Source organism: Chrysemys picta, chromosome 21 (genome assembly GCF_011386835.1).
Source record: "Chrysemys picta bellii isolate R12L10 chromosome 21, ASM1138683v2, whole genome shotgun sequence".
Lineage (NCBI taxonomy): Eukaryota > Metazoa > Chordata > Testudines > Emydidae > Chrysemys > Chrysemys picta.
Window position 1 is genome coordinate 8,813,405 of NC_088811.1, and position 13,970 is coordinate 8,827,374.

General features: G+C 56.0%; 1 protein-coding gene across 10 annotated transcripts in view; it reads right to left on the reverse strand.

Annotated features, from left to right (window-relative positions):
* The window catches only part of AGRN (agrin), a 223,979-nt gene that overhangs the window by 35,964 nt on the left and 174,045 nt on the right, over positions 1-13,970 (reverse strand). For all 10 annotated transcript variants that reach the window (XM_065575200.1, XM_065575197.1, XM_065575206.1 and 7 more), the window contains 9 exons: positions 13,345-13,539; positions 11,166-11,366; positions 8,429-8,574; positions 7,710-7,815; positions 6,714-6,827; positions 4,066-4,230; positions 1,563-1,706; positions 964-1,088; positions 387-492 (listed from right to left, as the gene is read on the reverse strand). In XM_065575200.1, coding sequence (XP_065431272.1) covers positions 387-492; positions 964-1,088; positions 1,563-1,706; positions 4,066-4,230; positions 6,714-6,827; positions 7,710-7,815; positions 8,429-8,574; positions 11,166-11,366; positions 13,345-13,539 — 1,302 coding nt within the window. The remainder of the gene's footprint in view (positions 1-386; positions 493-963; positions 1,089-1,562; positions 1,707-4,065; positions 4,231-6,713; positions 6,828-7,709; positions 7,816-8,428; positions 8,575-11,165; positions 11,367-13,344; positions 13,540-13,970) is intronic.

Sequence of the window (13,970 nt, forward strand, 5' to 3'; positions counted from 1 at the left end):
CTCGATATGCCCTTCCAGCTTGACTGTGTACCACTGATAACTACTCTCTGAGTACGCTTTTCCCACCAGTTGTGCATCCACCTTATTGTAGGTTCGTCTAGGCCATATTTCCCTAATTTGCTTATGAGAAGATCATGTGAGGCAGTATCAAAAGCCTTACTAATGTCGAGATCTGTCACAACTACCACTTCCCCCTTCTCCACAAGGCTTGTTACCCTGTCAAAGACGGATACTAGGCTGGTTTGACATGATTTGTTCTTGGTAAATCCATGCTGAACGGTACTTATCACCTTATTACTGTCTAGGTGCTGAGTCATGCTGAGAGGAGCTGGCTAAGCACGGCCCGTATGTGCCTGTCCAGAGTGGTCGATAGGGGAGAGACTCACCATGGCACTGCCCAACATGCTTCACCTTGATGACCTGCCCCTGCCGGCATGCAATGGTCTTCAGCTGGCACTGGTCACCGTAGGTCACTCCGTCAGAGCCACAGACCTGGGAAGGGCAAGGGAGAGTGGGGGCAGCTGGAGAGATCGTCACCTCCTCTCATCATTCCCTCTGTAAGGCAGAGCCCACCTGAAACACGGTTTTCTCCTCCCTCCCCACCCACGACGCAGGCCCCGCACGCAAAATAAACCTCCCTCTTTAAATGGTCAGTGAAGGGTTAAAGGCCAGGGAGACTCCTGTTTGTGTCTCTCTGCTGGGAGGAGACCCTGGGAGATGAATCCTGAAAGGAGGAGCCCAGAGGCACCGTGTGAGGCTATCAGAGAAATCCCGGCCTTTCGACAGCTGGCAACATCATCTCTCTCTGCACGCTGAGCAGAGCGGCTCTGCCTGCAGCCAGCAGAAACGCCGGGCTTCAGTCCCACACGCATCCCAGCTCCAAACCAGCAAGGCCGAGCCAGCTAAATGCACGAGTGCCTGCCGTCTAGCCCCCAGCCCCACCGGGCTGCCTCCTCCTTTTACCTTGGTCATGTTGGCCTCCACGCACAGCGGGGACGGGCACTCACAGTGGGCAAAGCCACTGACCTCCACGCACGACGCCCCGAACTCGCAGCTCAGCTCGCGGCAGGTCTTTGGCGCGGAGGGATCTGGGGGTGAGAGGAAGGGAAAAGACGCACACGCGAGTGATACACATACGCGGTGGCCCTCTGCTCCGGTCGCGGATGCAAAACAAGCCCAGCTCAGTCAGGGGCTTTCCCGAGAAGATTCAATTGGTCCCACCGAGGATGACAAGACAGACTTTTAGCCTGGTTAAAGGCCAGCGGTCTGAGACAATCTGTTGTCGCGAGTCTGTGGGTGTACAGACCTCAAGGAACAGACACAGGCCCAAAGAAATAATCGCCTGGCAGTTCGGCGAAAAGAGAACCTCTATGGTAGCATGAGCACTCGGGCTTGGGTCCCTTCTCCGGGTCAGCCACTAAGGGGCGACAGATGCCGCACGTGTGAACAGGTCAGCAGAAGGCAGCGGTAGCCGCGCACCCGCTAGCCAGCACATCACAACTGACCCAAGGTTGCTTCCGCAAGGAAAAAGAGCCACTGGCTGAGTGGCTTCCTCGCCTCACCTTTCTCGCAGCCCGTCATCCCCAGCTTGCTTCCGTTGGGGCACTGGTTGCATTTCATGCCGGTGATGCCCGTCTTGCATGAGCACAGTCCGGTCATCTGCTCACAGTCGTCACGCACCGAGCCCACCGGGTCGCAGTGACAAGCTTGGCAAGGAGGCAGTAGGGAGGCAAGGAACAAACATTGCCACGTTTTACAACGCGAGCCTTCCACCAGGAGAGCTGAGCACCTGCGCATGCCAATGAATTCAACCTTCCTACCCCCCAGCTGCATTGATTTCAATGGAATAAACGGGCCCAGAGTCAACAATGAAAGCCTTTGAAATGTACAGTGTTAAATAAGGCTTGTATCTTAACGTTGTCCCTTATTCCCCTCCCTTTTAGCGGGAGAGAGTTTTTAGAGGGAACACCTCCCCTCCCCCCGCCATTTGACAGGCTTTTCGATGGTATTAAAGATGGGAATAACTGTCCTGTGTTAGGAAAAGGGAAGAGGTTAGTTGAAATGGGCTGGAACTGCTGCTGCTGCTGTTAAAGTCTGATCCTGTTTCTTGAAGACAAAACAAGCCAAACCCACTCAACAGGGGAGACAAGAGAACAGCAAAGACGGGCAATGTAGCTTCTGTCTCTGACATTGGCTCCCCTGCAACCTGACTGCTGGAAAAACCCAGGCACAGCACACGCTGTTTGATTAGTCACTCCGAGACCTGGCAAACTCATACCAGCATCGGGGCTGTTGAGGGCATTGCCTTTAGCTGTCTCCCTGGTCATAGTTTTAAAGCAGCACTGCAAAATTGGCAGATTTGCCTGGCTAAGCCAGACTCTGATTAGCCAGAAGGAAAAAGGAGAGGGAGAGGAAAGAGAAGAAAAACAGTGGGGAAGGAAAAAGTTTCCCTCCGAAGTCCCTTTTGGGGATCCCCAAAGGGGAGTGATGGGTGGAACACCCCATCCTCTCATTATTTCCTCCCCCACTTCGGCTTAATTTCCTGCACACCAATTTGGGTCCATTGATTTCCGGTCTCACACTTCTCCCGTTTACCAGGCATGATCTCCTCACAGTCCTTGAGTTCTGCCAAGGACGTTTTGTTCGGACTAATTCAGTCTCCCTTTTGCTAGGGGCAGAATCAGGAAAAAGAACCCAGGAGTCCTGATTCCCGTACTAGTCTCTAATCCCTACACTATACTTCCCAAGGCAGGACTAGAACCCAGGCATGCTGGAGCCCAAGTTCCTGATCCTACCATTAGATTTATGGACCCTCATTCTCATTAACACTAAGGTCACTTTGGTAGTTACGTTTCCCTTCACTACAAGTCTCCACAGCCAGCACTGTGTACAGGACCCTTATGGTAAGTGAGAGTCTGGCCGTAGATTTTAAGGCGAGATGGGGCCATCATGAGCATCTAGTCTAACTTCCTCCATAGCACAGCGCAGAGATTATGTCCATTAATTCCTGCATTGAGCCCATATCTTGTGGTTGAGCTAAAGGGGATCTTTTAGAAGAAACATCCTATCTCGATTTAAAGACACCGAGTGGTGGAGAATTAACCACAGCCCTTGGGTAGCTGTTCCAATTACCTTCTCCATTAAACTGACATCCTATTTTCAGTCTGAACTTTTCTGGCATCACCTCCCAGCTACTGTGTCTATGTTTAGACAAACACTAACTCCCAGAGTCAGGAGTGGAACCCAGGAGTCCTGACCTCCCAGGCCTGTGCTTGAATCAACAAAGCTTCCCGCATCCTGTTTAACTGCATGTCATCATAAAACGTGAGCTTGCAATCCCAGAGCCTAAGACTCGTATTCAATCCCTTGACACATGTCTATCGCTCTGAGAGAGAGAGAGAGCTCTATCATTTCAGAGAGCGCGAAAGACAGAATCACATCTCTATTGTTTGCAATCCCCTCCAAATAACTCTTCTTTCCCTGACCAGTCTGTCCTCTTCCCATTTGGCACGTATCGATTTTCTGGCTCGTGTCTCCAATGGAGCTTGAAATTAACATGGCTTTTTTTGTTTACTTCCTTGTTTGTACAGGGGCACTGTCGGTGATGTCGGCGCAGATTTGGGAACGGGCCGTGCTGACTCTGACAGGGATTCAGGAGAGCGTCTGACGTTCCCTTGCAATGGACTGGGCAGTCAGCCTGCCGAATCCTGTGCTGCCCCGATTCCATGTCACCCCAGCCGGTGGAAACAACCCTTTCCCCTGAGTGCCATTTCACACCTGGGTCTGATGCAGCAGCACTGGGGAATGCTTGGCACCAGTTTGGAGACACGTTCCCAAAGTGGGCCCTGTACGGGTTTGTTTAAGGAGGCCTGTGCTTGGCTCTCCTCCCATGAGCAGGAGCTAGTTAAGATCTGATGTGAATCAGGTCAAGATCTCTCAGAGGGAGATAGGAACACCTAGGATTAAACTGTTTTTGTGGTAGGGCAGCAGGAGAAGGGTAAACACGAGTGGTCAATGGGTTCCTTTACCCAGGTACCCTCTTCCCTGGCACCCCCCGGTACTCACGGGTGCAGCCGCTCTTGCTGTCCGTGACTATCCCGCGGAAGTTCCAGAAGCCGGGTTCACAGCGGTCGCACTTCAGGCCCCCCACCCCCGGCTTGCAGGAGCACTGGCCGGTGGTGGGGTCGCAGGCCCCCCCATACGAGCCGTAGGGGTAACACTGACAAGTGCCTGAGAGAGTCAAAGAGAGCAAACTCAGTCCCATTAGCAGCAATCAGTGAGGGCCTGAAACAGGAGGGGCCTTAACGTGGCTGTATGTGCCGACCTGATCCGCTCAGCTGAGGCAGTACCGCATTCCTGGGGCGGGTACTAGGATGCTGATCAATGTGCCCTCCCTCTGCCCCTACCAAACCCCTTCCCCTTCAAATCCCCCCATTGACCATGGCGCCGTCTTAAAACCTTCAAGTTACTCCTGCTCACTTTGCTTGCATCTATCCTCCTCTCCTGGGGAATAAAGAAAGTCACTCGCATCACCTCAGGTAAACATTTAGATTTATGCTCCCATCGCCAACTCAAGGGCAAGGGTGGAACAGAAGGGAAAGAGCAGTTGGACCCAGAGCCAATCAATCCAGGTGGCTTCCTCCGGGGAGGGATACCATGGGGAGTCTAGAAGGGGGCGTGAGGCCCCAGCCACGGTTGGGGGCGGGGGGGAGGTCACTGACCCAGAGGATGACCATTAGAATTTGCACTGCAGTAACACTTAGGAGCCCCAGTCACAGAACAGGACCCAGCTGCGCTGGGCGCTGAACAAACACAGAACAAGAAGACAGTCCCGGCCCCAAGGAGACAAGAGACGACTGGTGCATACAGACAGACCGATGGCGTAGCCCAAGGACTCAATGGGACCCTGGGTCAGGAGGGGGTGGTCTTGCCACACCTGCTCTCTAAACGGCTGTCATGTTTCGCAGGCCTGGAGGCACAGGCATTGATTTGCCGAGTTGCCGGGGGGCGCTCAACCCCATTCCTCCCAGGGCCCGCCCCCACTCCAGCCCTTCCTCCAAGCCCCCACCCCTGCCCCGCCTCTTCCCACCCCCTCCCCCCACCTCTTCCTGTCCCTGTTCCTCCCCTTCACCCCCAGTGCCTCCTGCACCCTGCAGAACAGCTAATCCGCAGAGACGCTGGGAGGGAGTGGGAGGAGCTGACCTGTGGGGGTGCCAGCGGGTGCTAAGCACCACTGGTTTTTTTCCGTGGGTGCTCCAGCCTCGGAGCACCCATGGAGTCGGCGCCTATGCCTGGAGGAGGAAGCATGACGGGGTTCCTTTGAGGACTTCACGAGCGGGCGACGAAGGCTGGGACCATTGGCTGAGCAGAGGCGGAAGTCAGCTTGTCAGCCCATGCGCTGGCCCCTTTGGGCTGAAGCCCACCCGCGGTGACCCCGTGCCACGAGAGTCTGTCAGAACACCGCTGCTTATTAAATTACATGGCACATTAAACGACACTAAATCCCCATCAAGCGTGCATTAGCCAGGCCCATACACGGCTTTAACTATATTTCCGCAGTTTAATGTGCTTTCCTAACAGTCGGTCACAGCCTCAGCTGTTAATATATGGCTAATGCCTTTCCGAACACGCCTTCTTTGAAAGCCCTGACTCCGGTAATTATTTAATAAATATTAATGATGCGTTCATCAAGGCAGCCTCCTGAGAAGCGGAGTCACCTCTCAGTCAGCACTGGGGTGGGCTGCAAAGGACCTACCGGGCGGGAGGATGGGGATCTGTCTCATACTCTGGAGCCAGGGCTGGAGCCAATATTTGCCCCCAGAACTAGCCCCGAACTCCCTGAGATGGTGCAAGCCGCCCTCGGGAAGGGCTCACCGCTGGGAGCATTTCCAGGGGAGCACTGAGCACCCTCAGCTCCCAGTAATGTGCGGGCTCAGCGCCCGGCTGGCTCAGGCTCTAAGAAACGTCTGTTACCATCCAATAGCAGAGCGGCGCTGCTAACCGTCTTTGAGCTGCCACATGGCGAGCAACCCGGAGAAAACAAACAAGGCCACCACTTGCCAAGGCTTTCCTGAGCTTGGCTCCACCAGGAGCCAGCTACCATCTGTGCAGGCCACGAGAGCTCACGCCGGGTTTGGTCCTTGTCCAGAGAGGGAGGGAGGTTTGGGGCATCTAGTTCAGAGCAACCCTCTTGCATTGCTCCCTGCATAGATTTAGGGCAGCTTCTGAACCGGAAGCGAATTGGCGCTTTATAGAAAACGAGAGGCGCTGGGAATTTAGAAGGCAAAGGGGGCGTGTGCAGAGGTGTGCTGGTCTCTCTCTGTTCGTGGGTGGGTGTGCTCCGGGCTGCGGGCTCTGGAGAGGTCTGGAGGCTCTGGCATGTCTAGTGGAGGAACTGGAATGGAGCAGATAAGCTACGGGAGAGGTTCAGCCTGGGGGTTGCCAACAGACTTTTTGGGGAGGTTCTCCCCACCCTCCCTTTCCCATGGCTAGATGGGAGGGAGACCCCAAAACTTCTTTCTGTTACAACATGGGAGATGGGCGTGGAAAAGGCTAAGACCCACTGCTTGACAGGGTCAGGCAGAAGAGTAATCTTCTGCAGAGGAGTTTTCCCCCATTATCTGCAGTCTGGATCACCACACTGTCCCCGACAAGGGATTCACAATCCAGGACCCCTCATCTGTTACAAGAGATTCCCCCCAAGCTTCACTCACTTGGGCAGCCAGCTGAGCCCACGCCGAGGGCCACGGTTGTATTGTCTGGACAACATCCATAGATGGTCTGGCTGCAGTGCAGAACCAGGAGCGGCGGGGGAGGCGTTCCAATAACTACGGAGAGAGGGAGGGACACAGGTCACACCTTGGGTAGACAGGGAAGCGCAGCTGTAACCGGACTACATCAGGGCAATATAACAAATGCAGGGGATCTGGGCAGATGTGTCTGGCCATGTCCTCCCTGCACAACCCCCCTTGGTCTCTGCCCTGCATTAGGGCAGCGACACTGACTCCAGGCCCTCCCCAGTGCAAGTAGCAGCATGCAGACATGCAAACAGAGGCACAAAATGGCTCAGCCACTGCATTGGTACCAACAAACTAATGCTGGCCCCGCCAGCAACGCAGGCTGATCCCAGCAGTGGTCCCAGACGCAAGGCAGAGGAGTTCCCTATGCTGCGGGGAAGGGAGCAGCTGAAGGCTGACGCAGCCCCTGCTAGCCCAGGGTCTGAATCCCAGCATTGGTCGGTGTGACAGAGTGCTAGGAACCCAGAGCTGACCCAGTACTCTGGTCACTGCAGTACTAGCCATTCCCCCCGGAGTAGCTTTAATTGGGAGGGATGGTGGGAACAGGAAAAGGACAGGAAGGAAGTGCATGGGGGGAGGCTGGCAGGGGCCAGGGGATGCAGAATCCCAGGAGGGTGAGATCTTGCCTTCTCCCTCCCTGGAGGGCAGGCTAAGGGGGCAGTTTACTACTGATTGCATGGGGCTGCATGAGGCTGTACTGGCGACCTGGCGGAGGGGACCCCAATAAATAACACACGGTGTTTAGCAACTCGAAAGTCTCCAGCCTGTTTGTGGTGGCCCAAAGGGCAGAAGAGAAGGGACCCTGTTGCCACCCCAGACAAACGTCAGAGGAGCATGGGATGCTGTGAGGCAGGAGCTGGCTAAAGGCCAATACCCGTGCTAGCCCGGGTCCGAACCTCAGTGGGAACTCACCGCGGCAGGCTCCTTGGCTGGTGACGTAGAGGTCCTGGCGTTTCTCGCAGCGTGTCTTCTTGAGCTCACACTCGTTGGCATAGGTCGCACCGTCAGAGCCGCACACCTGCTCAGAGGATTGGGGGGGGAGGGGGGAGAGAGGGAAGAGAGATCACTGTCTGCAGCCTCCAGCATGCAGAGAGCTGCCTACCCCTCATGGGGTGCCCCCATCCCCAGGCCAGTGCTGGGCCGGGAAGCTGGAATTCTAAATCCGGCACTAACCAATCCTGCCCAGGGGGAAGAACGGCTACTAAGGGAGATGGGCCGTGTGCCAGCCAGCAGCACCCGGGATTGCAGCACGGGTCCCTCAGCCCTGGCAACCCCTGGGCGGGGGAAAGGCATCTGACCAGAGCCCTGGCTGGGGAGCAAGGGGGCTGGCTGTGCTGGAGAGGCCCCCCTGAGACGAGGGGCATGAGGGACAGGCCAGGAGGGATACAACAAGAACCTCCTCCCAAACTCAAATGGGCCCTGTGAGTCCGGGACAGCTTGGGGGAACTTCTCCCCCCTACCCGCCCACTAGGATTTCCACAGCCCCACCCAACTGTGGCTGGGGTTTGAAGCGCTGCCATACCCCGAGCCAGGCTGGGCTTGCGACACCTCCAGCCTGAGAGGCTGCAGAGAGCCCCTCACTAGGCCGAGCTCTCTTCCAAAGCCAGGGGCGGGCAGGCAGAGGGAATTACCGGGTTGCGTGGCACAGCCAGGCAGGTGAAGTCACACACGCAGCGGTCGTCCTCCACGTCCTCGTCCCACGAGCCCCCGTACTGCCGGCAGCGGTCCTGTTCGCACTCGTTATCATCCCCGGAGCCTGAGCCCCCCGAACCACATTCTGCAGAGGAAAGGACGGGACCCTGGAGGGTGACTGCTCCTAGTCCACACCTGGCCTCCGAGACAGCAGGACCCCCCTCCCGCAGGACAGAGCATCCAGCCCCCCATGAGGACGGAATACAGCCACGTGGCCAGTAACAAGGGCACTTCTCTTTGCGAGGTTCCTTGACGATGGGCTCAGGGCCCTGCCTGTACTGGCTTGGCAAGCCAAAGCTCAGAGCTCCCGTCTAACTCGGATGGCTACCTGGGGATCAGACACAGATGAGCCCCACGCACAATACGAACAGCAGCCGGCTGGCTTCACAACGGTTTAACTCCCTCTTCCCTCCAGCCTCTCCCCTCACACTGCAGCAGGGAAACGGATTCCTTCTGCTCAGATAAACCCAGAGACCTGGGTGCTTTTGGTTTTGGTTTTCAGTTGAAAGTCCAGCCTGGCAGAGATTACTGGCTTGGCAGAGAGACACTTAATGCGCTGTATGTCAACTCAGCTCCTCAACCAACCACGAGACGCTCCACGCTCTGGCAGCGCGAGAGAGATGTTGATTTCAAAGGCTTTAAAAAAAACAACCTGCCCCCTTTTTATGGAGTGATCAAAGGGTGGGAGCTGACGTTACACAGAGAATTATTTAAGCTCATCTCTTGGAAGGACACAACCTGAAATTCCCTGGCGAGGACTGTGATCAAACGCCATGTTATGTCTTCCATTCTCCCTAGCCCTGCCACAGCACTCCAGCCCTATCTGGCTAAACTACAAGAGCAATGAGCTAGACAGTCTCAGCTCACAGAGACATTGAAGGGACAAGGTGGACGCTGTTCCCCTATTGGCCTTCAGCCAGCACTGCTCTAAAGTCTTCCCACTCTGGAGGCCTGGATTCATCGATTTCAGGCCACCAGTGAAATGAGTTGGGAGGCCTCAACTTGACCCCTGAAGGGTGGCTGGGCCCAGAGCAGAGCACTGCCGGTGAAGACTGAGGTGCAGAGCTGCAGGAGGGGCAGGACTGGTGTACCAGAGGTTGCTGGGAATCGGTAGGGCAGAGCTGTGGAGGAGCTCCAGGACTGGACTGGCAGGGCAGGACGGAGGCGCACAGGCAGAGCGGCGTGTGGACTGCAGGGAAGCTGGCACAGCCTAGGTGCATTCAGCTTTGCTGTAGCCAGCATTATCCGCCCCTCACTTTCAGCGGCGCTAGCCCCACACCTCACCTTTACAGAGGAGTCAGGAGAGAGCAGCCCAGGGACAGACTGCTCTGAGCTGCCTAGACACTGCTGGCAGCTCCCTGCCTCCAGGCGAGTTTTGGTGAAGCTCACCCAGTCCAGCTCAGGGACGGACACTGGAGTGTGGACTCCCACTGTGGGGCTGTCCCCACGCCTACTGTAGTCAGTGAGAAGACACCCACCCCCTTGATCGCAGAGGGGTTTGGCTAAGGCCCTTAAAATCCAGTCCGGGTCTGTCACCCTCTGTGGCCTGTGTTGAGCGGGCTGCTGGTTTCAAACCCATTGGCATCAGTTGTCCCCAGACTTGAGAGAAGCACTGGGGGTCGCATGGGCCGAAGACACTGGGCTCCCCTCTCCCACTTAAAGGGGACCCGCCAGGCTGGGGCAGGCAGGCCAAGACGTGCAGGAGGCTGTCTCTGGGGCTAAACAGAGGCCTGTGCTGTCCAGGACTGTTGATCCGGCAGCTTTCACTCACTGACTCTAAAGGCTGCACGCAGCCATCTGCCCCACACCCTGCCCCAGTGCTGCTCAGAGGAGGCCTGCAGCCGGGATCGCCCCGAAACCTGGCCGAGCAGGGCCTCAGCAAAGAGATATTTCCCCAGGTGCCCAGTGCTGAGTTAATGGCAACCGAGGGCCTGACCCCAACAGAGTCCCGGGGGCAGTGGCGAGGCAGCTGGGCCCGTGCCTCAGGAACCGCTCTGTCTCCTCACGCCTCTCTCAAGCCTGGGCCCTTTGAAGTGTGAAATTAAAGCAGTGATAAATCTCCTAGCCCAGGCCTATTAGGTGGTGTCAACTTTCATTACCGCTAACTACAAAGACGATGGGGGTGGGTGCCAGGTGCTGTTGATGACACAGCGCCAGCCGCAGAAATGAGCGTGGGCAAGCTGCTCTCCCCTCCCACGAGGGCAGGAGAGGAGCCTCCCAACTCCCATCGCAGAGCCATTCGCCTGCCATGATACAGAGCGAGGAGCAGCCAACTTCCATGCATGGGGGGATTGCTAGGAGACTCGGTGAAGCCTTTAAAATACACCTGCCGTACAACAGGCCAAAAACGCCAGGATGGGGGGAGGAAGAAACCCTGCCAAAGAGGCTGCTCTGTCGGTGACCCCAGGGGGGTTACACCTGGGCACACCACAGGCGGCTCCAAGCAGCAGGCGGTGTAGCTTGCTGTTGTACCTAGCCCCAGCGGGGCGGTGGGGGGGATGAGAGAGAGCGAGAAGGCATCCACATTCCAGTCACAAACCATGAGCTCTGGACATTTGCCTTTGGACCACGCAATATAAACTCCATGTGTGAGGAAGTCCAAGCCCTCCCTGCCCATCCCCCCCCATTCCTCACACCCTTCTGCCCCCCAGAACCAGAGGAAACAGAGCTTCCTACCCTCCTCACAAGGTCCCGTCCTGGAAACCTCGATGGCCTTCTTCTGCTGGCAGGAAGCCACCTGCAGCTCGCACGGGCTGTCGTAGGTGACGCCGTCGCTGCCACACACCTGGGAGAAGGGCTGCCTCTCGCAGCGCGGGCACACACACTGCCCGCCCACGCACTTGCTCCCGAAGGCACAGACGGCGCTGCCGCACGACTCTAGGGGGAGGGGGCAAGTGAGAGGAGAACGGGGAGGGAGAGAGAAGCAGCATGAGATCCAGCAGAAAGCCTCCCGTTGCAATCGTCAGCCTGGGCAGTGTCGGAGGGCTATGCCCTCAGAGAGGGCCTGGCTGCTAATTGCTTCATCACTGGCTTAACCGATCCCTGAACGGGCCCAGGACAGAAGAACCCGGGGGTGGGTTCCCATGGCAGAGTCCTAAGCACCCACAACTCCCGAAAGTCAGCGGGTGTCGCAGGTAGCCAGCTTCTGCAGACACCAGGCCAACGGCGCATTCTGGTTCTAAGCACTGAATGACTCTCTCTAGGCACCCACGGTTCCATATCCGCAGCAGCCGGAGCCCAGCCTTGCCGTGCCCGATGCTGACGGGGCATCCCATGCAGCCCTTCCACCTCACTCAGGTTTCCACTCTGAAACGTATCCGTTAGCTCCCTGTCCCCGCTCAGGAGAGAGAGATTATTTGGTCCAGTGTATCATTTGTTCGAATGTAGCATTTCATCGGCACTTTTGGTTCATTTGGAAATTAGCACAGACTGTTCTGGGCTGGGCCAAAGTGCATGGGGCTGGGGGTGGGGGCGGGGAGAGAGGCGGGGTAGGGAGAGCAGAAGATCAGGTAGAAACTAACCTGTGAGGGGGGAAGAAAAAGGAAACCAAAAAAGGGGCACGCTGACCAAACAGAAACATGGTACAGCTGTGTTTAAAGACAGCTGTAGATTGCAAGGTGCTAGCATGGCTTCCCTGTTCAGCCCGGCACCTTCCCTGCCAAGGTTGCAGTTAGTATTTCAATAAGGTTGATTAAGCTTTGTGACACCCATAAGGGGAGGTATTACCCTCGTATCGTGGCGGGGGAAACTGAGGCACACCGGGATTGTGGCTGAGATTTTCAAAGCCGGCTAAGGGATTTGGATGCCCCGTTCCCATTCAGATGGATGGGAAGTGTGAATCCATTTGTTATTCTAATTTGTATTATCATAGCCCTAGGAGCCCTCCTCAGGGACCATGACAGCCGAGGTGGCTTCAAAAGGCTAAGCATTAGGGTCTTGCCCCAGATCTCACAGGGAACGAGTTAGTGGCAGAGCTGGCAAGGACCCTGTTAGAACTGGGCTACTACAAGACGCTATAGGCTGCTTACAGCCTCGGCGTCTACCAAGTTCATCTGCCCTGCAGGGTGATGCCCATTGAAGAAGATTCAGCTCCTGTTCGAAAATAGAAAAAAAACCCAAACCCCTATGGCTGAGATTTCCAAGCTGACCAAGGGATTGAGACACATAACTCATCCATGGTAATGTGTCTAAATCCCTAATCAGCTTTGAAAGTTTCAACCGAAGGATTTGAAGCCTGTTTGAGGATGACTCTCATGAACGAAATAAAGAAATCTCTGTCCAAACTGGGCAGGGAAACTCTGCTAGAACCAACTGGGCTAGACAGACGTCGCTCCAATGCCTTTGGGTGCACTATGCCAGCCGAGGACCTGAGCAGGCAAAGATGGCTGTGGCTAGCTTGGTTCGAGCTCCAGCACAGAGACGGTCTGGGTGTAACAAATCAAGGAAATTCATGTGATGAAAACCATTCCTTCTGCCAGCCTATTGCCCGATATCTGTCTGCTCCACCAGGGCCTGCAGACATGATTGCCAATGGTGGCTAGTGATCTTGGATGCCTTCATTTCTGGGTGCTCAAGTTGACATACCTTAAAGGGGCCTGGGTTTCAGAAAGTGCCTAGCATCTGCCCTCTGAAAATTGGGCCTCTTGAAGATGTCTCAAGTTGCTCCCCCCGCCCCCCAAATGGAGGCACCCAAAGTCATTGGTCACTGGCGACAATTAAGTTATTTTCTTCCTTGGATCAAAACCTCTTTGGATTTTATTCTTTTCCCCAGGGGAGGGTGGAACTGACGTGACACGAAGGGTTAAGAAAGGAACGTGGAGGCAGGGGGCAAGGACAGGTGCCCCTGCAAACTCACTGCAGTCTCCTTGCGCGGCCACCTGGATGTTGGTCTGCTGCGTGCAGGCCCGGACGTGGAGCTCGCACTCGCTGCCGTAGGTGTTCCCGTCCGTGCCGCAGACCGGCTGGGAGGAGGAGACGCATTCTGTTGGGCACACGCACCTGCCCGTCTCCGCCTCGCAGATGGCACCGAACTGACACTTGCTACACCGGTCTGCAGGAATCAAAATAGAAAGGGACAAGAAACCCAGAGAGAAAGTTAAGTCACTAAGCACTGACACCGAGAACAAGGCCCTGCAGAATAATCCACGGGCTCATTATCCCATATGCGTGCCGTGTCAGCGCTCCAGGCAAGGAGGGGTTAACAGCGCTGTACTCCTTCGCTGCCATGCGAAATGGGGAGAGGACAGCTAGTACAGGAAGATTAGCCTGGAGAGGGGATCATCGCTTAAGGCCATCCCGGCTTTGTCTGTGCAGAGCACTGCCCGATAATGGCCCTCCATTGCTCTAGCAAGGCTACGGCACAGAGCCTGCTCGTTGTTACCACCATGGCATCTAGAACTGCTCTGACAGCCTGATCCCAAACCCACCGAGGCGAACGGGAAAAGTCCCACGGTCTCCAATGGGCATTGGATCAGGCCCAGA